The sequence below is a fragment of the Chaetodon trifascialis genome, chromosome 6, assembly GCF_039877785.1.
Source record: "Chaetodon trifascialis isolate fChaTrf1 chromosome 6, fChaTrf1.hap1, whole genome shotgun sequence".
Taxonomy (NCBI): domain Eukaryota; kingdom Metazoa; phylum Chordata; class Actinopteri; order Chaetodontiformes; family Chaetodontidae; genus Chaetodon; species Chaetodon trifascialis.
The window spans coordinates 13,279,120-13,305,143 of NC_092061.1; the positions used below are offsets into that span (position 1 = coordinate 13,279,120).

General features: G+C 44.0%; 1 protein-coding gene across 1 annotated transcript in view; it reads right to left on the reverse strand.

Annotated features, from left to right (window-relative positions):
- Positions 1-26,024, reverse strand: part of fbxl17 (F-box and leucine-rich repeat protein 17) — a 214,185-nt gene that overhangs the window by 128,749 nt on the left and 59,412 nt on the right. Inside the window, exons 7-8 of the mRNA XM_070963623.1 lie at positions 14,638-14,745; positions 2,871-3,001 (exon numbers count right to left, since the gene is read on the reverse strand). Coding sequence (XP_070819724.1) covers positions 2,871-3,001; positions 14,638-14,745 — 239 coding nt within the window. The remainder of the gene's footprint in view (positions 1-2,870; positions 3,002-14,637; positions 14,746-26,024) is intronic.

Here is a 26,024-nt window from a genome sequence, read left to right on the forward strand (position 1 = left end):
AATTGGTGTGTGTGTGTGTGTGTGTGTGTTAACATCCCCAACAGCAGTGACCCTCATGACCTTTGACTCTTTGAACTTAATAAACTATTTCAGCTTCTCCCTCTGAAGAAATACACACAGACTCCGTCTCTGGCAGAAAACCATCATCAATAAAATCTCACTTCTAAACAGCCGATCAGACAAATGACTCTTGCTGGAGTGTGTGTATGTCTGTGTTCATGTGTGTTTATGTGAGTTGCTAACCATTATTTAGATTTAATCAATTTTGATTCAGATTCTGCTTATTGATTCAGGTTATTATTGAATCACGGTTCTAGCTATTATTATCGTGGGGCAAAAAAAACGTTCTTTGCAGATTTTGGTATTTTCTCCGTGTTGCCAAAAACTAACCTGATACACCAGATGGTTTGTAACACAGAACCATCTGGGAAGTCGTCCATGGAAACTGTTTGGAAAAGGGCAGGCACCACCAAAAAAATACTTGGCAGGTAATTGGGTGAACCATCTGCCTATCATCACCTATCACACTCCCCTCTGGCGTCGATCATTTTTCCAACCTAACTCATGTCTTATTTGTGCTCTGATCAGCAGAAAAATTCATCCAATTCGGTGCCCCATAGCGCTGCAATGTCCCTTTAAGTCAGTGTACCATCCAAATGACTCTGAAGCTGTTATTTTAAGGTAATCAGTGAGATAATGCTGCTTTAAATGTCCCTCTCTCGTGTCACTATGTATGATGACACATTCTTGAGCCAATCCATTGGCCGTGACGGCACGGGGTCGTGTGCTTGCTAGCAGAACCACAGCAGTGCAGCTAACCTCTGCAGCTGAGGTGGAAACACGTCATTCATGGCACAGTGCGACTAAAGCGGACCAACCGGGGCCAATGGAAAAATCCTGAAACACACAGTTCCGCATACACCTCCTTCATGTTGTGCCGACCACCCATCCGGTCTCTCCCTTTAAATAAACCCCCTCCTCTCCTCTCTGCTCTGCTCCGAGCTGTGCGACTGTAAAGTGTAACAATAAAGCAGCTTATGACTGGAGGCTTTATTTGCTCTGAGTCCTTGAGCAGCAGTCGACCTATACACAATATAGACACACACGCTCATGGATGCGCGCACACACAGGTCCGCAGGTCCAGGAGGCAGGGCAGAGCAAACATCAGAGCAGCATCAGAGCAGCAAGCATGTAAGAATCCTCAGCCATGGCTGTCCACCTCTGCCCTTCACTCCCCTACTGTCTCTGCTTCATTCATAAACCAACACCACACCTACTGTACGCTGCCACGCACACACAGCATCCTGACGCTATCGCCCACACAGACTGCCAACAACGCGCGCACACACACCATTTTAAATTCCAGTAATCCCACAGGTGAATCAGACACACACACAAACAAACACACAGACACACACACATACACAGCCCCTGAATCAATGCAGTAAATATCATTATGGAATCAATGCAGCCTTGAATCAATCGAGGCTGTGCCTATGAGTGTGTGTGTGTGTGTGTGTGTGTGTGTGTGTGTGTGTGTGTGTGTGTGTGTGTGTGTGTGTGTGTGTGTGTGTGTGTGTGTGTGTGTGTGTGTGTGTGTGTGTGTGTGTGAAGTTGATAACACCATGTGCTCCTGTGAGGATTTCACCAAACTCCATGTTTTTTGATTGAAAGGAGGCGGGTAAGGTATTACCATAACCTTCCCACCACATGTCTGCTGTTAGCTCAATAATGCAAAAATGACTTTACCCATGCACGCATGCACGCATGCACGCACGCACACACGCGCACACACACGCGCATCCGTTGTTGCTTTGCACCATGGTAAATTCAATATTGTGTTCACACTCCTAAGCCAGAGTGGGAGTACAGTTGGCAGAGAAGCCACAGCCTTAGCTGTAAATCAATAGATTAAATAGAAACGTATGAATAAAACACAAGTTAATAAATAAAAGAGGAGATGGTTTACTCTTGCCATCATATTCTGTACAGGTTCTCTCCATTTGAGAGAGAAAAGGGGGAAAAGGAAAAAAAAAAAACAGTGTGGGAGCAGAAAGAAAGATGACCAGCGAGACAGACACACAAAAAAGTTCTTGCTTGTGTTTTTAATTCTTATGCGTATCTTCTGTGTCTGCATGCTTGCATGTCTTTTCATTTCAAGTATCTGAATGTGTGCATGTGAAGGACTTGATTTAATTGAAAAACCATTCAAACTGGCTCTCCATTGTCCCTCCAGTACAGTACCCAGTGGAGTATTCTTGTGAACAAACAAAAGTGCAGAGAGAATATACATGTTTGTATTCTCTGTTTCTCAGCAGAACAGTGTGTATCCCAACAATGGCCCAACAATGTTGAATGCATTTCCTTCCCCATGAAACATTTGCAAAGGCAATTTTTGTACATATTTTGAAACCTCCATCATTTACATCCACCTTTAGGTCAGCCAGTAGTCGTAGTACCATCATCACTAATTGTTTATCAGTCAAATAGCATGAAGCCATCAGCAGGAGTGAGCATCACGTCACCCGTGCATGTATATCTGCATCCTCATGCATGTGCATGAGATACAAACAAAACAAGGGCCCACTCATAAAAACATTGCTCCACAGAGCTACGAGCCAGAAACTCCACAGGGTGCCTTTAATGAAACAGAAGGGTCTCAAAATCTGCTGCCGACTACTCGACTCACTCGACTTTGATCGATTTATTTATTTTGCACACAGATCAGTATTGTTCTTAGTATAATACCACTGCTGGACCATATATGATGATCATTTCCTTGTCTCACTAGCCTGACTTAGGTCAGTGAATGTTGTGTATGGGGCCAGAGAAGCCACTGTGCATCAATGTGTGTGGTGCCGGTGACATACCTGTCGTTGATGCTCCAGTTCAGGCAGAGGTTGAGGGAGCTGAGGTTGCGACATTTCCTCACCACCTCCATCACCGTCTCATTGTTGAGCTCCGAGATGTGCCGCAGGTCCAGGACATTCAGGTTTCGTAGCTACGAGGAGCGACACACAAAAACATTCGAATGATTCAATCATGTCAAATTCACATAAACAGCTAGCTGAGCACAGACAAGCCAATAGCAACGCTGCTCTTTAACGTCCACCTGAAATCATCCATTTCTGGAATCATGCCAAAGGACTTTTTTTTAATGTATTAAAAGGAAGAAAAATAGTCTTTGGGGAAACATCAGAAATGCTTGGTGTTACACTGCAGGGAACAAGAGACCAATTAAACAAACCTGCGCTGTAGCCTACATGTCATGGGCAGACAGCATGTTGTTACTGTTGTTACCACACCAGCATCTGACCTGACCGAAAAAAGCGATATATGCAGGTTTAGGTGCTTCTTAATGTGCTGCAGCTGAGCAGCTGATTAGCCATCTAGCTTGCAGACTGATATTAGCAGTGGGCTTTTGGACGGTGAGCGTTTGTTTGGTCATTCATTCAAAAAGCTCCGGTGCAGGACGAGACGTGTGTTCATGTTTGGAAGCTAGATGAGAAGGAGGCTTTAGCAGGAAAGCTAATGTGGTTGTTCAGAGTCTGTGGATGGAGCATCTTGCTGGCTGGCTCAGTGGGACCGGCTGCTCCACCTGTGATGGAAGACTGTTCCATGGAAGATTTGACTGACTGTATCAGAATAAGGTCTCCATCTACGCAGATGGATAACCAAAAAGATGCTCCATAGAATTAATGCAAAACTAGCAGGGTGAAACCAAAAAAACTTCAAAAAATCAGTTTCTCCCTTTTAGTTTTTGAGTTTTCCCTCACAGGAGGACACATGACATGTGATTTACAGAGCAGATATGTGCGCTGCAACAGAAAAAAAAGCAATTTCATTTCAGTTGGCCTTTAAAAAAAAAATCCAACTATTGAACTTTATCTAACTCACACAAGCAGGTATACAGGCACATAATTTCCTGTCTGTGTTCATGAAGAAACCAGCAGCTGATTTGTTACTACGAGCAGCGGAAAAGAGGAAGCTCCTGGAAGAGTGGTGAAGCCTGTGCGGTATCCACGCCTGCCGAATTACACGGATGGTTCTGATACACCGTAATGGAATGTGGAAAAAAATCTCTGTGCACTGAGCAAACCTGTATGCTGCCACATGCACTGAAAAAATAGCATGAATGCAGAATAAAACCTAACAAGGCCGATAAATGACACAAAATTGCTTGCTGTTACTGTTTATCATTCTGTGCCTGCACGCCTGGTGTGAGGGGTTATGAGCCAATATGAGCATTCACTCTCCCTCTTCCTTTCATCTCTCCGACTTTCAATAATCCCTCTTTCAGATCTGAATACCTTATAAGAGGGGGTTTAGATTAATCCCCCAGTCAAAATCTCTACTTCCTGACACACTCTCAGAAACCCACACTGACACTGTTCAACAGGCGCTCCTGCTCGCCCAAAATTACCAAAGGCTTTTCAAGTCACAGCACAGGTGTATTTTCTCTGATACGTACTCTTAAACTATTTAAGGCACAGGTGTACACACACACACACACACACACACACACACACACACACACACACACACACACGCACAGGGATGAAAGATAATAGAGGTATGATATTCCGGCCAGCCGCCAGGGAAGCAGCAAGGTAAATGTCATGGCCAAGGCTAAAGAGAAAACAAGCTTACAGTTGGCGTTAAGATCACTGGGCACTATTGTCGGCTCCATAGGCATGACATATAGCTACCAGCATGAAGAGACATGGGGGGAATGGATAAGGACCAAGGCTCGCTGGGTGAAGTAAGCACACATGTAAACACTCTTGCCTCTCCTCACATACTGAGAATCAAAACGCACGCTGACTGCAGACAAACACGGTGAGTGCGTGATGCTGCACTGCGCTGAAGCTAATAAAAGACTTTTAAAACCTTTACCTTGCTGCTCCACTTGTCTCTCTACTCTTATGTAGCCTGTGGCTTCTATTGTGACTCCTCAAGAGAAAATTGGATGCAGACCCCTTGTGATAAAAGGTCTGCTTAGGCATGAAATAAACATGAAACAGATTTTGTTTGTGGCATATCCCCACCTATACTGTGAGGACACGCTTAGATATACTAATGAAATAAACATTAAACAGCTTGTGTGTGCGAAGAATGCAGCAGCGATCGTCAGGCACAGCTAAACTGACACGATAAACAATGGTACCTAATGAAAGGGGAAAAGCCTGAACTGTGTGGATTATCATAGACACATGCATGCAAGCAGATGCTCGCACACATGCACGAGAAACTAGAATATACACACACGTGCACATGAACGCACACATACACACAAACTGTCATGTGCTCATGTGGCCAGTGTTGGCTCAAAGTGCTAAATTATTCATGCAGAATTAGGCTGAGCTGGGTGAGCATGTCTGCGTGCGTGCGTGCATGCGTGCGTGCGTGCGTGCGTGCGTGCGTGCGTGCGTGCGTGCGTGCGTGCGTGCGTGCGTGCGTGCGTGCGTGCGTGCGGTGTTGCACTGTTTGAAAAACACAGGCATTGCAAAAATCGAACCTGGATGTAGGCTGAGTGACCACTAATATTCATAGCAACAGACATCCACGCACACTGTCAAAAGAATTTTTATCAAAGGCGCGCACACACACACACACACACACACACACACACACACACACACACACACACACACACACACACACACACACACACACACACACAGAGTTATTTGCATTCAGTATTCATGGTTATTAAGCCTGGAGTAAATTTTAAAAGCCTCAACATCAAAAGTAGTATTTGTTCTCCAAATCTTCAAAACTGCTTATGTCTGCTAAATAGAATTTCTACTACAGCCAATCGCAACTGTCTCATTGATGTGGATAACCAATGAGAAAACAGGCCAAGCGGTGTGAGTTTTGATTGGCTGAGAGTGTAGCTAGGTTGAAGAAAATTTGAAAATTTAGCAGATGTCTGCATGAAAGAGAAGAGGCAGAGTCCCGCCTGAGACTGTAACTTACTAATCCATCTGTGAAAACCACAGCAGGAAAATAAATTCCATAGTGTGGCAGACATCTGCCAAAAGAAAAATATCCTTCAAATCCCCGAAATGAAAAGTCACACGAAGAACAAACCTCTCAGTAATTAGTCACACCTCCAGAATGTGACTGGCCACAGTGCCAGTGTTTGTTTTCTCATAGTTGACAGATTATCATAATTTGACTCCTCGGTGAAAGGTTTTAATACTCCAATCTTATTTAATCATTTCCACTCATAATATAGCTCATTTTCTGCTCGTGTATTTCTGTGACCCGAGAATAAACGGGCCCGAATAGTAAGAAAAATAAAGAGAGAAATGAGGAGGAGGAAGCATGAAAGCTTTGGACAGAGAGGAAGACAAAGCCAGCGATTCACACGGCACAGAGAGAAAAAGAGAGAGTGAAAGAGAGAAAAATAAAGTGAGACAGAGTGAGAGAGAGACAGAGCAGCAGAACAGAGAGCAGGGGATTTGGTGAGGGGTTCGGCAGGTTTTTCCTCCTCGTTGGCTGAGGTCTGTAACCAGGCAGAGTTTGTGTCGTCTCCTGAGTTGGCAGCCACACCTGGATAATTATTCATTCTGTTCATAAAAACACTGAAACCTGCAGAATCCAGCTGCTCTGAGGCCAGCAGGTCGTCCCCACCCCGTGAACACACATTCACGGCGCTCAAATGAAGGCGAACGCGGATCCTATGAATATTCCAACGACCACGCACACACATGCACAGACGCAGAGGTGGAAAGAGTCTCTGTGCATCAACTCAAGTACTGCGCTTACCTACGATTTTGAGGGAGTTGTACTTTACTTAAGTATTTCCATTTTATTCTAATTTACAGCTAGACTCCACTACATGGCAGGCGCATATGTTTTATTTTTTACTCCAGCACATTTATTTCAGCTATGAACTAGGTTTCAGATTGATGTTCTAAATACAAACCATATAATCAGTTTATAAAATATTATGTATTATTCTCAATAAAAATCTTGATATTATAAGCAGTGCATGAAGCAGCAATAATTAGCATGCACAAGCTAACACATGAAGATACTGCTTACATGTTACTGCATCAATAATAATGATGCAATATCACACTCTCTCTAATTTTCACATTTTAAATGAATTTTTTGGGTAAAATTTTGGATGCTTGCATTAAAGTATTATTATTGTGTTGTCCTGCTACTTTTTAGTAAATGATGTGGATGCCATCACTAACTAAACCATGAACATAATTATTATTAATACTAATGATAACTGTAGTAACAGAGGAACTAAGCTATTTTAGCTGGTGAAATTAATAATCACCAAATATAAAATGGGGGATTTTGAACTTCTTAACCAGCAGTGTACCAGTTATCCTATCCTAAAATGCATTTTGATCAGTTCTTAAAATCAACTTTACCTTAATTCAAATGCTCAGTTCTGCCTGAAAAACCCACAGAGCAGAAAATGACAGATTCAAATTAAGCTTCGCAGAATCACAAAATTGGATGTGAATCTCAGTTTATAGACCGACTCCAAACCAATTCAAACATAGAACACATAATGCCTTCTGCAAAGATAAGGGAAAGGCAATCATTGCAGATTTTACAGGAGCCGGGCGAGCACACAGGACTCGTCTGAGAAGCGGGTGTAGCGCTGCATTTCTGTATTAAAGAGGTTGTTAAATTCAGTCCACATGACCAGAGGAGGCCTGTGAGCTCCAGGCAGCTTGGCTCCCACCTGCCTCAATTAGAAACCTCTCTCAAACAGGAAAAATAAGAGCCTAAGTCAGAGGTCAAAACACAAAAAGGCACTTTAAATGAAAGAAAAATAACAGACCGTTTCAAAGTTATCCGTCAGCCGAGCACAGACTGGAGTTCAACATTTGGAGCGGCTGATTTGACACTTTATTACATTAGTGTATGTCACAGTCTGGCACACACACAGGAGGTGTAAGCGTGTGTGTGTGTGTGTGTGTGTGTGTGTGTACCTGTGTATGCTCTGCCAGACTACAGAGCTATAACTACCTATGCTATTACTTAATTTATTTACACAACGTCAAGCGTCACGATGCCAAGCAGGAAGTGGAGGCCTGGTGGACCTCATGCAGAGGATATGATGTCATGGTTTGAACACAGGCACAGAGCAGCATGAGTTCATGGCTGTTGCTGTCCATCAAGCTCCGTGTCCCAAGCTGACAAGCAGCTAGATGACATTTAAAAAGCACGGACAGAGCGAGCATTGTTTTAGTCATAAATAGCGAACATGTTGGATTTGGAAAATATGAGCAGCTATTTCATTACTGTAGTTCATTTATAGCCGCTTCAGGATTTAGTATGTGAGTTTAGTCAGTGATAAAAAGGTCCTGGTGTGGGAAATGCATGGAGATCCACAAAAAAAAAACAACCTTCATGCAAGCATCGTCTGTGAAAAAGGGGGAAAAAGTGGCTATTCAGTGAGACTAGAAGGCGTAACAGTGAAAACTCTCAATTCTCAAACATGGGTTAAATCTTCTAAACAATGCAGGCACAAGTTAGGACAGTCACTTTGAAGTAATATTCAAAGTCCTGAGCAAGAAGTCAAAGTCACAGGGTGTTACTGAGGTGGCACTGTGGCCCTGACACATTTTGCTCGGCTGTCCGCATGTGTTGAGGCTGTGCGTGAGACGGGATGAGGCGGGGGCGGGAAGGTGAGACGAATGGCAGCGGTGTCACCAGGTGAATGCAAGTGCGCACTCATGCATACGCACTGTTTTTTCTTTTCTTTTTTTTTGTTTGCCCCCCCCCCCCCCCCCAGCATATCGGAGCATCCCAGACAGTTCAGTCAGACAGGAGAAAGCTGTGTCGAGACAATCCCTCTGCGGCAAGCCTAAATCACACGCAATCCTCCCAGCCCCCTCTGCCAGACACACACTCAGAGCAACACACTTGCATAGAAATACACTGAGGCCTGTGCAGACAGTCGTATGAATATTTGAAAAAGGACTGAGGCAAAAAACTGGAAAGGCCATGGGTCTGCTATCATAAATACATTGTCTGCATCAGTCACGGACCAGTGAGCTGATCCCTGCCTGTGTGTGTGTGTGTGTGTGTGTGTGTGTGTGTGTGTGTGTGTGTGTGTGTGTGTGTGTGGTTAACTTCTCTCTTTATCTGTCTTGTGCCCATCTACCATCTATCACTTCCTTTCCCTCTCCTACCCCCTTTTTCTCTCTGTCTCTCTCTCCCTTTCCGTCGCTAATCCTGCATGTGTTGGTGTTGATAACAAACTCAGCGGCGAGGAAAGGCTCGAGGAGACGGAGAGCGTTGGTTTCTCTTCGGCGCGCTAAGCCAAATGACCACACAGGCGCACACATACACAAGCGCGAGCCGGTGCGACAGCGGCGGGTGACAGTCACAGCACACAGTGACACTAGTTGGGCCAATAATGAGACATGACACCACCCCCCCTCCGGAGGTCAAACACCTCTCTATCTTTGTCTGTCTGTGGGTTAAAAAGTCTTAGAGCCAAATGAATTATTCTTCAATTACTCTTGCAAGAGACACACATCATCCTTAGGCTCTTCTCTGCTCATTATATTCATAAATCCCCCAATCTCCTCCATACAGCAGTGAAGAAAATTATTATTACAATTTCGACTCATTCGGCGACCCCCACAACCCCATTACCTTTCTTCCACCAAATCTCCTCTGCTCCCTCATTTCCCCTTTATCCTCTCCACCACCCCTGAGACACAATACACATGTACAAGTACACACATTTATACGCAGGGACAGGTACACATAGACACGAGCACGCACGCACACGTACTTCCCTGGTTTGTGTTGGGGGGTTATCAGTCTGACACAGGGCACTGTGATTATGTGTTTTCTGTGCTCCAGTCAGAGGAAGGAGATAAGGGGCCAGCAGACTACAGCAAAGCCAGACACCACTCATCCTACATGGGGAGGGAGCCGTGGTGTGGAGGGTGTGAAGGTGACAGTGGGTGCAGACCTGTATCTTAACCTTCTGTGTTACTGCCACTTTAAAACCTCTCTCCCAACCTGTGCTCATGGCAATTTGGGGGGTAAAAAAAAACTGAAAATAAATGAATAATATGACTTTTTTTTTTTTTTTTTTTTTTTCTTCCCCCACCCCCCCTTGTTTCATAGGTTACTAGCCAAATTTGAACTATTGCGAGTGTGTGCTGCTCCGCTAAGGCACCAGGATGGATAGAACATATGATTCTGGTTAGGAAATTAAATAGCTTCCCTGTCAAAAGCCAGACTGTTTTATTTGCTCATAAACACACAGAGAGAATGAGGTATTGCCCACAGTCCAATTCTGTCAAATTTGGAGAGCATTTATCAAAAGGTCCTAACTTTTTCTGAAGAAGAACAACAAAGCCACTGGAGCGCCACGGCTGAATTAATCTACAAGGCCCAAAATTAAGACCAGAAACATCCAAGTTCTGCACATCAGAGAGACGACACATAGCTATTACAGTCTCCAAATATACCTCTTTTCATCTGTGACACATTCTTCAACAGTCCCTCCATTTGTTATGTCTTTGGCCTCCTCTCTTTCTCCCGAGGGTGGGAACTTTCACACACACAAAAAAGGCATTTTGAGGCCCACAGTGTCTTAGGGCGGTGATAGGCTGATGTATGAGGAGGGGCATTGTGGGTAGGCATGACAAGCAAAGAGAAGCCATCAGTGGGACATCTAAGGCTCGGGGAATGAAGGCTCTCTGGCATCCAGAGCCGCTCTCGAACACTGGCTCTCTGATAGAGCCGACCTTGGACTTAATCACTACCAGAAGAAAAGAGCACCGCTTGACAGGAAGATGGAGAGATGGTGCGAGTGTGTGCGTGTGTGTGTGTGTGAGTGGTGAGAGAGAGAGAAAGAGAGAGAGAGAGAGAGAGAGAGAGAGAGAGAGAGAGAGAGAGAGAGAGAGAGAGAGAACACAAGAATAAACGACAGAAACAGAGAGAAACATACAGAGGGTGACAATGACCAAATGCAGAATGAGATTGGACGGAGAAAGAGACATAACAGGTAACGACACTGTTCACAGAGACGGATAATGACTCTGTTGGTGTTGCACATTATTTTCAAAGCCAGCCAACAGCAAAGTGCGGCCAAGGCTGTCTGAGAAACACAGGGAGAGCAAAGAAAGTACAGTATGTTATCCACTTCTGAAATACACACAAATCCATTTCCTCAAACACACGCGCACACACATCTGAAGAGTGGGGGCTACATTCAAGCTGGCAGAATGAAGCCTTCCACCCTTTTAATAAGGCCTAACGCCCACACACACAAACACACGCACAAAATCTATTGTGCTTCCACCTCTGTGGCCTGTCACAGGCTTGACTAAAGGCTCAACCCTCCAAAACCAAATTAGGAGAATGATTAATTTCATACCGGTCGCATATAAAGTTCTCAAATTAGTCGCTGAGGGAGAGTGCCAAATCACTGAAAGCGCTGGGACACCCACAAAGCTTCCATCCCAAGATGTTTCGTATCCATTACACAGCCTTGGGAAGTGACACGCCTCATCAATAAAACTATTATTAACGTCAAGAGCTCAGAGTTAACTTTGAGCTTCCATCTCAGAAACCGACCATAAATAAAAACGTGCAGCGCGTCCCTGGCACGGCAACGCAAAGGCCCGCATCAGACACGTGTTAGCTCTTAAAATCATCACAGTTTCTGTTCAGACATTTGAAGGCGTGTGTAGTGTTTGATTTCCAGGCAGTAAGGACAGTGTTAGAGCTTGTTTTCGATTAGCGGGCTTTACTCTCTCAGCCAGCAGAAGCCTTGATTTTGCGTTTTAGTCGCTAACAAGATGATGATTTATCAAACGGTGCCTGGCTACAAATATTGAGTTGTGCTGCACATCACAGAGGAACCGCACAGCTCCCATAGGGCTGAAACACTGGAAAACCATTAGAGGAGCATAAATGCCACAGCTTTACAGTTACTCTACAGACCATCTGCATCGAACTCAGCACCATGGGCGGCCCATTTCAACCATCAGCTCACTTGATTAAGAAAATACGATTTCAATTGATTTCCTCATACCCTAATTTGTGAGAAGTCGGTATTAAAAAAACATCAATCTGAAATGAGTGTGTCATATGAGAGAAGTTAATAAAAGTAATGGATTTTCTTCTCTTTTTTTCTGGTGAGAAGGTTGGGAAGATAATCAGAGAGAGAGAGAGAGAGAGAAAGAGCAATGGAGGAGGAAAAGAAGTGGGAGGGAGCGTGCGATAATCGAACAAGAGAGGAGCGCTGCAGTCCTGGAAGCACATGCAGGTCCACGGAGTCATCAGAAATGCAACGATTCTAAACGTGAGAATATGATTTTCAATCGACACTGGATGGGACCAAGTGGGAATGAATGAGAGGAGGAATCAGCTGCTAAATGAGATAATTACTGTGAGAGATTATGGAGGGATGGGGAGAGGAAGAGGCAGAGAGGCAGAGAGAAAGGGATGAGTCACAGAAACGAGTGCTGAAATCACAGAAACAAAGAGACATTGTTTGACTCACATTTTGCACAGACAGTATGAACCCACATCTCTGTATCATGACAATTCAGAAATGATGATCAGTAGCGATATTAGAAATATAATAAATATATCATTAAATGAACACCTCTGTGACAGCGTCAACCAAAATCATCATAAAAGTAGATTATTCTACCCTAAATGGGACAATAATTTAAAATACAAAGAAGACTTCGAATGTTAACTGAGGTAAATAAGGAAGTGATAAATAGGATAAGCTTACATACAATAATGTGCTGACAATTAGAAAGAATTGAGGCCTGAGGCTCTTAGACGTTTGCTTCATGTTTCAGACCCAGAGGCTGCGTTCATCGTGTGTGTTTTTGTTGTCTTGTCAAGTTGGTTAAGACGGAAAATGCGTCTCTGTATGCATCTCTGATATATGTCTCATTAAAGCTCATAACCTTGATAAAAAGACGTGAAGAAAAAATGCAAAAGCTCCTTTTCAGTTCAGACAAAACCGCCGCTTCAAAAATATAAATATCATCAGAATTATGAACTTCTAAACTCCTAAAAACTTCACCTTGGTTAATACTGTAATAAATAATAATGAGGTGTGCTAGACTGTGCGTGTGTATGCGTCCACCTCCAGGTATGCTAATGCTGTTATGACTGGCTGGCTTCATTACTGTCTGTCTACAACACACTGGCCAAGGTCAGTGGAGGCTGCAGAGATGATAGGGGGCCAAAACCATGAGCACAAATTAATCTGCTGTTTAATCTAATAATGCAGCGTGGCATCGGGTGTCTCAGTCCTATTAACACAACTGTAATTGCATTTGAGGAGGAATGGACGCACGCAGCCCACAAGGGTACGTTCACACTTGCGTGTACACCCAAGTACATCAAACACAAATCGAATTGTATTACTCAAGCACACATGGGTGCGGACATGGCGTACACACTCACACACAGACGCGCACACGCTTTATAGACGGAGGTTATATTGAGAGGAGGAAATAAATGAGAAGAAAAACAAGGTGCAGTATTTCCTGGTGAATTCAATTCAAGCAATCACCGTGTGAGTGCATGTGTGTCCATGTTTATATGGCATGGCACATCTTAAACCATGGAGCGCTGCTCATTAGCATGGTAATATCCAAACAGCAGGGTGTAGTCAGAACAGCAGCGTATTATTAGGATTCATCTCATTAGGCTTTCATGAGATTTAAAAGTTAACACGAAATAACTTCAAAACTAAGTCTTAGATAAAACACACAGCGAGGTCCTGAGTTTACTCTGCAAAAGTTAATTTCCCCCCCTGGAGACAATGCACAGCCTGCGGCAACATGGAGGGCTGGCCTACGGTAACAGGATTAGACAAAAAAAAAAAAGAAAAAAAAAATGGTCACGCTAAAACTTCTCTTGACATTTACTGATACAAGTAATTACTTCAAAAAACTGAAACTGTTAAATTAGCTTTCTTTTAATTGTGCTGCAGGAACTATGGTTTGTCACTTTCAGCGTAAATAAACAACTTCTCAACTAAGGATCCGGATCACAGGCCAAAGTGGATGCAGCCTGCATTAAACCTGTACTCCTCGAATGGCCAGCAGGGGGCAACTCCACTGGTTGCAAAAAGAAGTCCAAATGTATTGAAGTCTATGAGGAAATGTTTCCTAGCGCTCACCTTATTTATTATCAAAGTAAACATTTACCTAATGAGTTTATGGTCGCTAGTTTCTAGCCTTTTTCAATGGAGCATGAGCATTTAGAAATAATGGTACCATTTAGAATAAAATAGATGACAAAGTAAGGTATGCTTTAGGGCGTAGCTAACGTGTATTCATGGAACTATTTACATTTCAGTGATCAGTTGCACGTTTTGTCCTAAGCCTATTTTCACGAGCCTAAATGATCATCCCAATTAATTCCATAGTTAACGTGATTTAGCAATGCAGATTGCTAACCAAGGGAGCAAGCTAGTGCTAGCCTTAGCTATAACTTAGCTTCACCTGCTTGTCCAGATATGACAACTTCTGGCTCCAAAAAACCAGATGGTGAGAGCCGAAATGCCAAACTCGAGGCTTCAAAATGGCAGTCTTCTACCAGTCTGAAGGAACACTATTAGAATGCAAAAAGGCAAAAAATGTCTGTGATACTTACCGCAGTGAGGTGGATGACTCCCTGAGAGGTCACCGGGCATCCCATGAAGCCAACAAACTGCAGCTCAGGACAATGCTCTGCGACTGCTCGCACAGACCGATCAGTGACCTGGAGAGCAGAAGAGAGTTTTAATTAGTATCTGAGGTAAGAAATCCGCAACCATTGATTCTGAAGTGGTTCACATTTCTCTTCATAATACGAATTTTATTCTATTCAGTCACTGTACACAGGTTTCATTCATTTACATTTCCAGGGTCAACATATGACGTTCATGGTGAGCGTGTGGAGAGAGCTGCTGTCAGAGTCAAGCCTAAATGTGTCCTCCATGTGTGTGGCGGCTCGGGTGTGTTTTTGTGAAAAGGAGCGAGAGAGGGAGGACCACAGAGGGACGGACAAGCTAAACAGCTCAAAGAGCATGTCTGCCAAGCAGCGCAGACGTCGCTTTATGATGGATGGACCATTCCCCATCATTCACCGGCCGTCTACGAACAGCTCATAATGGATCCGAGATCAATAGGGAAGCAGAACATTTCCACCAGCTTCCACTGTAGTCATCAATATGGATATTGACAGCTACTTCACCCCCCTCATCACACTCAACGCTGCAACAGTACGTGGGAGAGGTTGTTTGTCCTCTCCGTAGGCTTCCTCAAACTCTTCATCAATCACAAAGACAAAATAAGATGAGAAGAAGAGAGAGAGCGAGAACTGACTCGAAGCTGTGATTAACTGGGAAAACAAAGACAAACAAACATCAAAGCACATTACATCGCTTTTTCAAGGGATCCCTGTCAAAACCTTCCATGTGTCTTTTTGAAATTTCCAAAAAGCAAGTCAGGTAAAAAGTTTGCTTGGATATACTCAAAGAAGTTCATTTACTAGTGATGGATGCTTACAAACACAAACTTTCCCTTTATACACTGCAGGCTACAGCTACTTTACATCAACACTGTCCGTCAACACTGGACCTTCACACATACGTTTATGTACCTTTAAAGTAACATTGAAATGAGCTAGAAACTATTTTGGCCTAATCATGTCAGTAACTCCACAGATTAGTAAAAATCAAACCTCAGGAGCAGCAGGAAAAGCTTCGTCATTTCCTCATTTATTCTTTGGGTGTTTGATGCAAAAGGATGATTCTGAACAGTCTGAATATCAGGTGGTAATTCGGCAGAACGGTTTCCAACTCGTGCCTCAGAGGAGCAGTGCTTGATACACTGTCTTTACTGCAAGTTTACAAGATCATTAATTCGACAGACTGGAGATAGCGGTGATTGCCAATGGAGATGCAGTATTTAGCTGCACAACAACAGAGCAGGAAGACTTAACAGCAAGACACGTGCCTAAAATTGTCATGGCTGCAGTGTTTTAACCAGGTTTGAACCTGTGAGTTTAGCTACATTTAAGTTTGTACCTGTAAATTCTGTGCTCAGAGGTGGCGTGGTGTTTTTGAAGTCTGAACATTAGTATTTCTGTGTGGCAAGTAGAGATAAAAGGGATGATGCTAGCAGATTCCAGGTCACGATTGGCTTCAGAGAAACAGGTAAAAGAGCACTTCAAAAAGTCATGTATAAATCTGTATGAACCCGAGAAAGGATGGGATGAACATGGACAGAAGGAGGAAACTTGAAAGGCAGAAAGGGACTGCAGCAACCTGAAAAATGGTTTACAGACTTAAAAAATGATCCTGCAGCCACAGACTTGAATATACAAGCTTTCATAGAGTACACAGGTATTAACGCAAATATACTAAACTATGACTACAGGAGCAACACTGTGCTGTATTTAGGACATTTGGTTACGATGATGAGTGCAACTCTTAGCCCTTTTTGAGCTCCATATTTGTGTTGAAGTATTTGAGTGTTTTTGGTGTAAGGGACAGAGTCACGCTGCTAGCAGGAGTCACACTGTGACCAGACAGCCAGGAACACAGAGCCACTCTCCCTGCCTCACCTCTGTTTAGCCATATCCTGGTGTGCTCATAGATCCATTTCATGCCCCATACCTCGTAACACTGATTAAAGTACTACTTGTAAGTCTTGCTCTATACTGATCACTATACTTGTCCATATACCTGTAACTCTCTCAATGTTATATACACACCCTTAGACTTCACACCACTGCCACTCTACAGTGTCTTACTGCCGTCCTCCCCCCTGCAAGTCCCCTTAAACATTACCGAGTCGAGACAGAGGAAGATGGACAATCCAGAGAGACAGTAAATGGAAAGAGAAATCACAAAAAGAAAGAACAAGGTGTCCATTTATCTTTCAGCAGGTTACGTACAGTGCGGCTTATCAGGGTAAAACACCTCCTATAACTCTAGTGAAGCTCAAAGGTTTCTCGCCTTATCAGAAAGGAGCCGAAGTGCTTGTAAAGTGCAAAAATGGTTCATAAAGGAATGTGAGTGCAAAGGATTTCCAGTCACAGGTGAGGCAGTGGAAAAGAGTTTTGAGGTCTTTAAATGTATAGTTTTACCGTACGACATTTTGTCTGTAAGGTTTTAGGTTTATATTGTTATTCTTGCTAATGTTGGTGATCACCTGACTTTCCTCTCACAGGGTGGACGTTCGTGATTCCCAGAGATGAGAAATGACATTCCCATTATTTTACTGTGTGTTTGTCCTATTTAGCAAATATTAGCATGCTATACTAGGATGGTGAACATGGTAAAAAAGTATATCTCCTAAATATTAGCATGCTAGCATTGTCTCTGTGAGCATGTTAGCATGCTTGCATTAGCATTTAGCTCAAACACGGCAGTGTTCAGGTATAGCTTCACAGAGCACCTCGTGTGGCTGCAGACTCATAATCTTGTTGATAAACTAACCCATGCACAAACTGTATTGTCTTGCAGTGAAGCTCACAAATGCAAAGGACGATTTTCAACACTGTGAAAGTTACTGTTCAATTCATTTTGACAGCAGTTTTTTCATGTTTGAAATATGAAAATCTCTATTCCAAAATCTCTTTAAAAAGGACAAAAGGAAACTTGACAGAACAGTGCTTTAACAAACGAGGTGTATTACATTTGCTCAAATCGAATGATAAACCTCTTTTTTTCAGTCCCAAAACCAAGTTGAAGTGAAGTGAAGTGAAGGTCATCCTGTGACATAAAAGGTGTATCTATCTGCTCTGACAACAGCCTTCAACAGTTGAGCTTGTTCATTACAAACAGAATTAAATATCAAAAGAATGAGCGCTAAGGCGGGCGGTCAATTCAGCTGGGATGCTGTTAAGGAAATAGCAGGTTGTGAGGGGGTTGTGTATGACTGCACGGTGCCCTTCCTCCACCCAGTATCTGTATTTAAGCCTTTTGCAAAGGAATAAAACTTCATCCTGGACACAGTTGTGTGTACAAGCTGTAGCAGCTCACTGTACTTGCTAGATTTGTTCAGAACACTCTTTCAGGGCAATCAATAACAGGATGTACCTTAAAATTCTACACCTCCAGTTTGGACCCAACACACCACCCATCAACGCTTGCTGCAGTCAGAAAAGATTAACTGAAGGTGAGTCAGCGCTCCCAGTCTGAGACACTGATGCATATGGAACCTGATCTGCAGGGCCAGGTGGAGATAGAGGGGAGAAGAGAGCAGAGTTGTCTTTTTGGGTATGAAAGTTGGGGGAAAAAGGGGCTCCAGAAGGACCAGCCTGAGCTGAGCAGCTGGCAGGTGAAGTGAGCTGGCCGGAGCTCCCCCAACATGGCCTCTGCCAAAAAACCATCAAGGAAAACATTTTCAGGTTGACTACCAGCAGAATCAAAAAGCTGCACAGCGCCGTGATCCTTAAATGAGACCCGTCTGCGAGAGAAGCACACGAATCGCAGCAGAGTCCACCTCCAGACTGTCTTTCATAGCGGTGTTTGTGCTGCGAGAGTGTGTGGGTGTGTGAGTGTATATCCTTACATTTGAAAGCGGGAGAGACAAAATGAGAGAGAGCAGGTTACACACCGACAGTAACTCTCAGCAGGTGAGAGAAGAGACAGAGGAGAAAAAAAATAAAATCCCACCGGAGCAGAACAGGCCAGGAGGGCATGTACCGTATCAGATTAGGCCTGTATATGTGAGTGTGAGTGTGAGTGTGAGTGTGTGTGTGTGTGTGTGTGTGTGTGTGTGTGTGTGTGTGTGTGTGTGTGTGTGTGTGTGCGCGTGAGAGAGAGAGAGAGAGAGAGAGAGAGAGAGAGAGAGAGAGAGAGAGAGAGAGAGTAAGACCATATGGGTTTGTAACTAAGATTTGTCTCCAACCCACAAACACAAAAACCCGTCCCAAATTTCTCTCTGCCTCCCTCCTCCTCCCCTTCAACCTTTCATGGACTTTGATTTAAAAACACGAAAAGAGCCATGGCAGGGCTTTGGAGAAGAAGTGGCTGGCCAAGAGAGGCCTTAAAGCCTTTTAGAAGGGATCTGGTTTAATGGTCTCTCGGTGAAGGAGGTAAGGAAAGCAGGGGGGAAAAAAAGTGGGCTGGAATGGTGGAAATGCTGCAGTCATAAAGATAGCCTTTGTGTGTGTGTGCGTTAGTGTGTGTGTGTGTGTGTGTGTGTGTGTGTGTGTGTGTGTGTGTGTGTGTGTGTGTGTGTGTGTGTGTGTGTGTCTTAAAGAGCTGGAAGGTAATTGTTGAGAGTGCTGTGGTAGCAAAAAGGGGTAATGCTGTATGTGAGTGTGTGGTTTTTGTCTGGCGCTCTGTTCTTAGAAAACGCTGGGGCAGCACCCGGGGGCCACTTCTCATCCAATAAGGGCATTTAAGCTTGTCAATATCGTCTATCATACGACTCGTTTGACTCCATCAAACGCACGGGCAAAAGAGATGTAAATAGAAAAAGACCACAGCAGATTGCCGTTCATCCCTTTCATCCCTGGCTCCATCGTTTTCGCCCTCCCTCCCACTGAAATTTTACATCCCTCCCTCATTTAAAGCCGGCCGATTCTCACCAACAAAAACAACACAGCAAGGCTGCGCCCTCCCTCACATCGTTAATTGTGTTCCTTCTTTCTTTCAGCTCTTCCTTTGAGCGTATTTCACCCTCTCTCACACACGGACACATACAGGTGAAGCTGTTTCATCAGTGAGAGAGATAGCAGGAGTGTGTGGAGGGCAGGAACACTGCCATTTGTCTAGGTTTGAAACCCTGACAATGATACACACATACACACCCGCACAAAAACGAATTAATCACACACACACAGACGCGCGTGCATGACAAAAAAAGCACTTTCTTGCTCAAAAAAAGTAAAAGACTACACAACTTTTAAGTTTCTCCTGTCATTGCCAACTGGAGCTAGTCGATCCCACCCAGCTGTGCCTGATGGGTGACCGGCCAAAAACCTGAGAGAGGGAGAAACGTAGCCCAATCAGAATGCATGACGAGAGCTACATTTAACCAGCGACCGGTTGTCGTTCCAACAAAGAGCAGGCGGAGGAGGTGCAAAGCTGCAGGAACGGACCAAATGTTTGAGCACCATGAATGAAGAATTTTGTAATCTGGGCCAAAGGATGGATGCAGCCATGAGCAGCTCCAGTAACACAGTTCTTAGTCGTTGCCCCGGTGCGCCATTTCTTTGGATGCTGAAACACACAGCTGAGCCTCTTCAGTTTCATGGACCAAACTCAACAAACCACATTTAATGAGAGGGTGATGCTGATGATGCTGCAGATTTTCCTTAAGTCACACACATGCACTGTGTTTCTTGGATTGGTTGGTTGGAGCTTGTTACCAGGAGAGAAAGGACATACAGTCCAGTTCGGGTGGTTATTGTATGAATTTGAAAGCTTATCAGAAGCTAAAACACTGCAGAGATTTCAAATATTAAGAAACAGGATTTTACAACTCTGGAAAGTTATCAAGATGGCAATTATTCCATTTTTTTGGTCATAACAATCATGAGGTAAACAGTGTAAAAAAGTGTTCATGTTACACAAAATCTGCCCCTTTCATAGCCAATCATGATACTATCACCTGTTACCACTCAACCTGTTTACCTGTGGGATGATCCAAACAGGTGTTTTTGGAGTCGTCAGTTGCTCCTGTTCCAACTTGTCTAAAAATGTAGTTGATGAGGTCAAACATAAAACATATTGTTTTTGTGTTGCTTTCAACTGAGTATATTTAAAAAAAAAAAAAAAAACGATTTGCAAATGACCACATTCTGTTTAATTTGTGTTTTACACACATCCCAGCGTTTCAGGGGTTGGGGTTGTACATTATTCCCGCATTATCTTCAAAAAAGTTTGACAAATTAAACACGATCAGCTCTGCTACACCGAAGAAACAGTAAAAACAAAGAAAAACAAACGTCACATCACCAAAGTCCCAAAAAGTCCAAAAAATCTGGAACAGACCGTAAACAACTATCTCAATGCGAATGATGCTTAAACTCCAAAAAGCCTCAATCAGCCACTGAATATCATGATGTATTCATGGAAGCTCTCTGTTGCTGAAATTCTCTGTGCAATTTTACAGATTTCCAATATTACCCATAAACAGGGCCGCCAAGCGCAAGCCTGCGAGGTGCAAATTGAAGTGGGACGATTTTCATCAAAGTTCTGTTCTTTCCAGGGTAATCATTTTCTCCATAAACACTCTCTTAGGAGTGATAGTGCAGTGGGTTCATCACAGCCTTGGAATACACAAACAAATACACAAATACACACAAACTTAGGTGCACACCCATAAACTCGCCCCCCACACTCCCCCCCCCCCCCCCCCCCCCCAACTTTGTCTCTTTTTAAAGAGCTCAGATGGGCTGTATTGACGCGAAGGACTGGTGATCTGGCAAAAATCTAAATGAATGCTTATCATCCTCTGTAATATCCGATGCCTGGAGACAAAAGCAACACGGAAAGTCATAAAGTTTTACTACAGCGAGGGAGAGTCTCTTTACTGTGCTGTCTCTGTGCTGATGAGCAGGCACTGAGCGCTAAGTGCAGGGTGGTTTTGCTCGGAGCTGTGCATGTGCATTGATCAGAAAAGCATTGCAGAAACAAGTAACTGAAGCTCCGGCGAAGCTGATTCACACTAAAATCTGCATACAGACATGAGAACGTTCGCACAGGCAAACAGAAAAACACATGCGGCACACACGCAGGCCGGGCGCAAAGTTCAGTCTAGACAGATGTGAGGTTCCTGCTCTCCAGCTATCCAGTGTGATGTTTTCCTTGGCTGAACAGAGGGACTAGTCGCATTCATGGGACGTGATGAGACGGGAACTCAGGATGGATCTCAGTGAGAGACAAAGCAGAGGAAGAGGAGGGGGAGGGAGAGGAGGGGATGAGAGATTTGCAATCTTTTCATGTTAACATAATGTAACTTCTAGTCTTCAGTGTATTGCTTTGGTAAGCTTGGCTGCTTCTTTCATGCCTGTAAATCCTGTCTGAATATGGATGTGACAGACAGGCAGTGAGAAAGATGGAGAGGTGGTATGACAGGCCAAACAAGCCGTGGGTGTGTGTGTGCAGGGGAGTATGTGAATATGAGAGCAATCTGATCTTATTAGAGGCCTGACGGGATGAGGAGCTGTGATGAGAGCTCTGAATCACCACCATCTAATCAATCAGTCTAATTAACCGAGCTTTATGAACGCTGGGCCGAGCTGAGAAAGAATCCGCCGACACACAGATTAATAACGATTACTGAATACACTGCAACACATTCTATTAACAATCAATCTTCATGCCTATCCAGCGGCTTTGCATAAGAAGCCGCTCCATTGCCAGTTGCAGGAAATCCTCTGAAACGTATTAGAGGTTCCTATGTCTCCATGAAGTCTTCAAAGTAAATGAAATACTATTCTCCAGAATTCATTTTTATTTAATGAAGCGTAAAAGTTCTGAGAGTGACTCCTCAGTAGCATAATGCAATTATGCTGCATTCATGTCTAAAGGGGTTTTTTTATCAATTGAATTTAATATACAGACATGGCGGACATGATAAAAACCCCTCAGGGGAAGCTGGTTTAAATGTTAAACTTCAGAAAACAGTCAGAGGTCATTTTTGTTTACACTCAAACTTAAGGTTAAGACAGGACCGGCTGCTCTTTGGCGCCCACCCGTGCCCTCGCAGAAGAGTCCTGGAGCGGAAGTCAAAACAGGTCTCGACAGAAGGATGGCCAGTAGCGCACACCTGTTTGCATGAGTGTGTACACATTTGCGTGTGTGTGCTGTCAACTCCTCACACCAAGCAGACCTTTATCCGCCAGCGGGGGTCTGCATGTGTGTGTGGTCTCACTGTGACCCGCTGCTGGGCGACACCGGGGAGCGACTGTCAGCGGCGACATAACCGCTGCCTTATCACTTGACCGCCCACGACGCCACGCTGCGGGCAGTCGCCACTTTGCTTCGTTTGCGTAAACGAACAGCATCTGTGACTCTCCGTTTCTCTCCGAGGGTTCGGTGGAAGCAGCCAACACATCTTCTGCTCTCTCACCATCTTTTTGTCTTTCTTTAACCTTTGTCCTGCTTGTTATTTTGAGCTGGAGGAAATGTAGGAGAAAGCAGCGCGCTGTCGGAAGGCCAGCGTGTAAAACAAAGCGAGCAGAAGGCCACGCTCTCACACTACTTAGACAGAAAAATAGCTTACTGAGGGCAAGCCAGAGGCAAAGCAAATAAGTGGTATTTAGTGAGAATGATAGCTCAAGCGGTGTCTTTACAGAAACAGTTATTCTCTCAAGCAAGTAACTTTTAAGAGACGGCGATGTAATTTAAGTGGGGCTGCGACTATTTTCATTATCGATTCAGCTGCAGATTATTTTTGTGATTAACTGATGGGGTTTTTTTTTTTAATGAAATGCCAGAAAATCGTTCACACTGATGTATTCCAGTAACGTAATGCGCTGCAGTTCGGCTGAGGAGCGGCATGGCGATCAACTTTCACCACCTGCCACCCACCCAGGGATTCTTCACATCTCTCCACTGTACACTGTGACAAAAAGGCCATAAAATTATGTGAAAAGCACACTGTATATTTTTCAAAAATCGAAGCCGGCTCTGAAAGATGACTATGTTTGAAAAATGAAACTCCCAGGATCAATAGATCCACTTTTCTCCAGCTGTGGCCATCTCAGACACACTTGGAGAGAAAAAGATCCATGAAAAACTTGCCCTATCCTTTTCACATATCTCAAAAAAAGTAACTGCTGCCTATTTAGCGGGACTGATTCCATCGCCTGAACAAAGACGGCATTTTATGCGTTTTTAACGGAAATCAATTGATGTGCTATCTCCACACATGCACGCTACGCCCGTCTGTCTCTCACACACACTTGTCAAGCCATCGTGTCTCGCTCTATCGTTGTCATCAGCCTTGATGATGCCAGCGAGGACTGAAATCTGCATGGGTGATCGCCAAAGTGATTGATCGCCTCCCTTGTCTGTATGCTGCGCTCTCAACTGAAAATTACCTGTCATTTATCCGGTGGCTGAAGCCCTTCAGCTCCCTCAAGAGTTTCACATGCTGTCTTTTGTCGTGATGTGGCTGTGTGCATGTGTAATTGCACATACATGCGTGTGGGCAGGGGGTGAGTGCTTCTTGAGACCCCCACATGGCAGTTTCCATGTGATGAAGAGGAGGTTTTGTTCTCAGTCCGTTTCCCTAAGGATCGATAGCGCTTTGTTGCGTGTCAGACAGGAATCAGAAGCGGAAGCCGAAAGACACACTTTACTCCTTTAAATGCAAAGCGGTAACTGTCATTACAACACATTGTCAAAACCCTTCAACGGCTCTCTTGAGCTTTCAAATCCCAGTGTGCTCTTTTCTCAAGCAATATACAGTACCAACAGTTCTTTGTTGCATGACAGACCGAAATCAGAAACTACTGCGGAGGAAGCCAAAAGTCACATTCTACTCCTTCAAATGCAAAGTGGTGACTGTCATTACAGCACTCTGTCGAAGCCCTCAGATGCCTCTCTCGAGTTCTCAAATCCCAGTGTGTTCTTTTCCCAAGCACGTATTCACTGAAGGGCTCATCCTCAACGTCAACTTAACACACTGGCTTTACAGCTCTGTGTTTTACAGGATGAGAGAAAGTCCAGGCCGCTTTGGTTGCTGCGATGGTCCCCATTGTACCCAAACATCGCTGAAAGCCAAACGAGTCCAGCAGCATTGTACAGTGCAGTCAGAGGTCAGCGTTTAAAAGAGGTGCAGACTGCTTGAACTCGATAACGATTTTACAAAACAAGCAAGAAAGCAACAAGAAAAGACAGCATTTCATAAGAAAAACAAACAACTCCCTATTCTTTTTTACCCTCTTTCAGGGAAGCCTGAGAAAATGCATTATTGGAAATGCTACTTCTAAACCCATTCACTCTGCCTACAGCAAGCCATCAATTTTCCAGCTCGCTCTTCAGCTTGTGTTTCTAAACAACACACGCACGCACGCACGCACGCACGCACGCACGCACACACGCACACACACACACACACACACACATTGGTCTTCACTCTTCAACTGTTAAAAGCTGGCACTGACTTTGCAAGATTTGTGTTTTTTAAGCACACGAGGATTGACTTTTCTAATGTTTGATTTGGAGACTGAATTGAGAGAGAAAGTTAGGTCAGAAAGGTACCAAAACACCAGGATGAAATAAAGCCCTGCATCGAAAAACAGTTGTTTAGCTGCCACAGCAGTCGCACCTCATGCTGTATCTGCATCTGACTGTGGATAAACAACAACACGACTGTCTGTAGATTCTACCTACATGCACATTGGTATCCTTGTTTTGATCATATTGAGGATATGACATCTGTATGCACCTGGTTGTCTACATGATTCTAATATCACCCAGGTCTCACCTCTGACTCCTCCACAGTTTCGATTTCGGTTTGCCTGCACTCTCATCTTTAACCTTCGCACTGCCACGTTCACCTGTTTAAGCATCTCAAGCACCAACATTGTTAATCATCATAATTTGTGCTTTACTAACAAACTGCTACATAACTACAGATGGCATGTTCGCAGGTGAGGATGCAAACATGACATAAGGTACTGCATAAGGTATTTACATGCATGTGCATTGCAGGCTCTATCAGAGTACCGCTGCTGGCGTATGCAAGCAAAACATAAGCAGGATAAACATGATCATAAACACACTCATACATGATACAGAAATGCCATAAGCATCTACACTACGTCCTGTAATATGCTTTAAAGAGGGAAGTTCATCTTTCTCAAAGCGCCGGCAGCCAGCTGGGAGCAGTCTTCAGGACCGGGCTGGTTTCACAAAGAGCTGGAAACCACAGAGAGAGACTCTGAGTGTCTTAACCCTTCACTGTTCCCATGGTAACAGCCCAGCACAATCTATCGGGGTGGACCTGAAATTGACTTTTAACACTTTGAGCTTAACTTAAAGATCAGTTTTATGTCTCATGCTAATGATGAAAAATGGGACC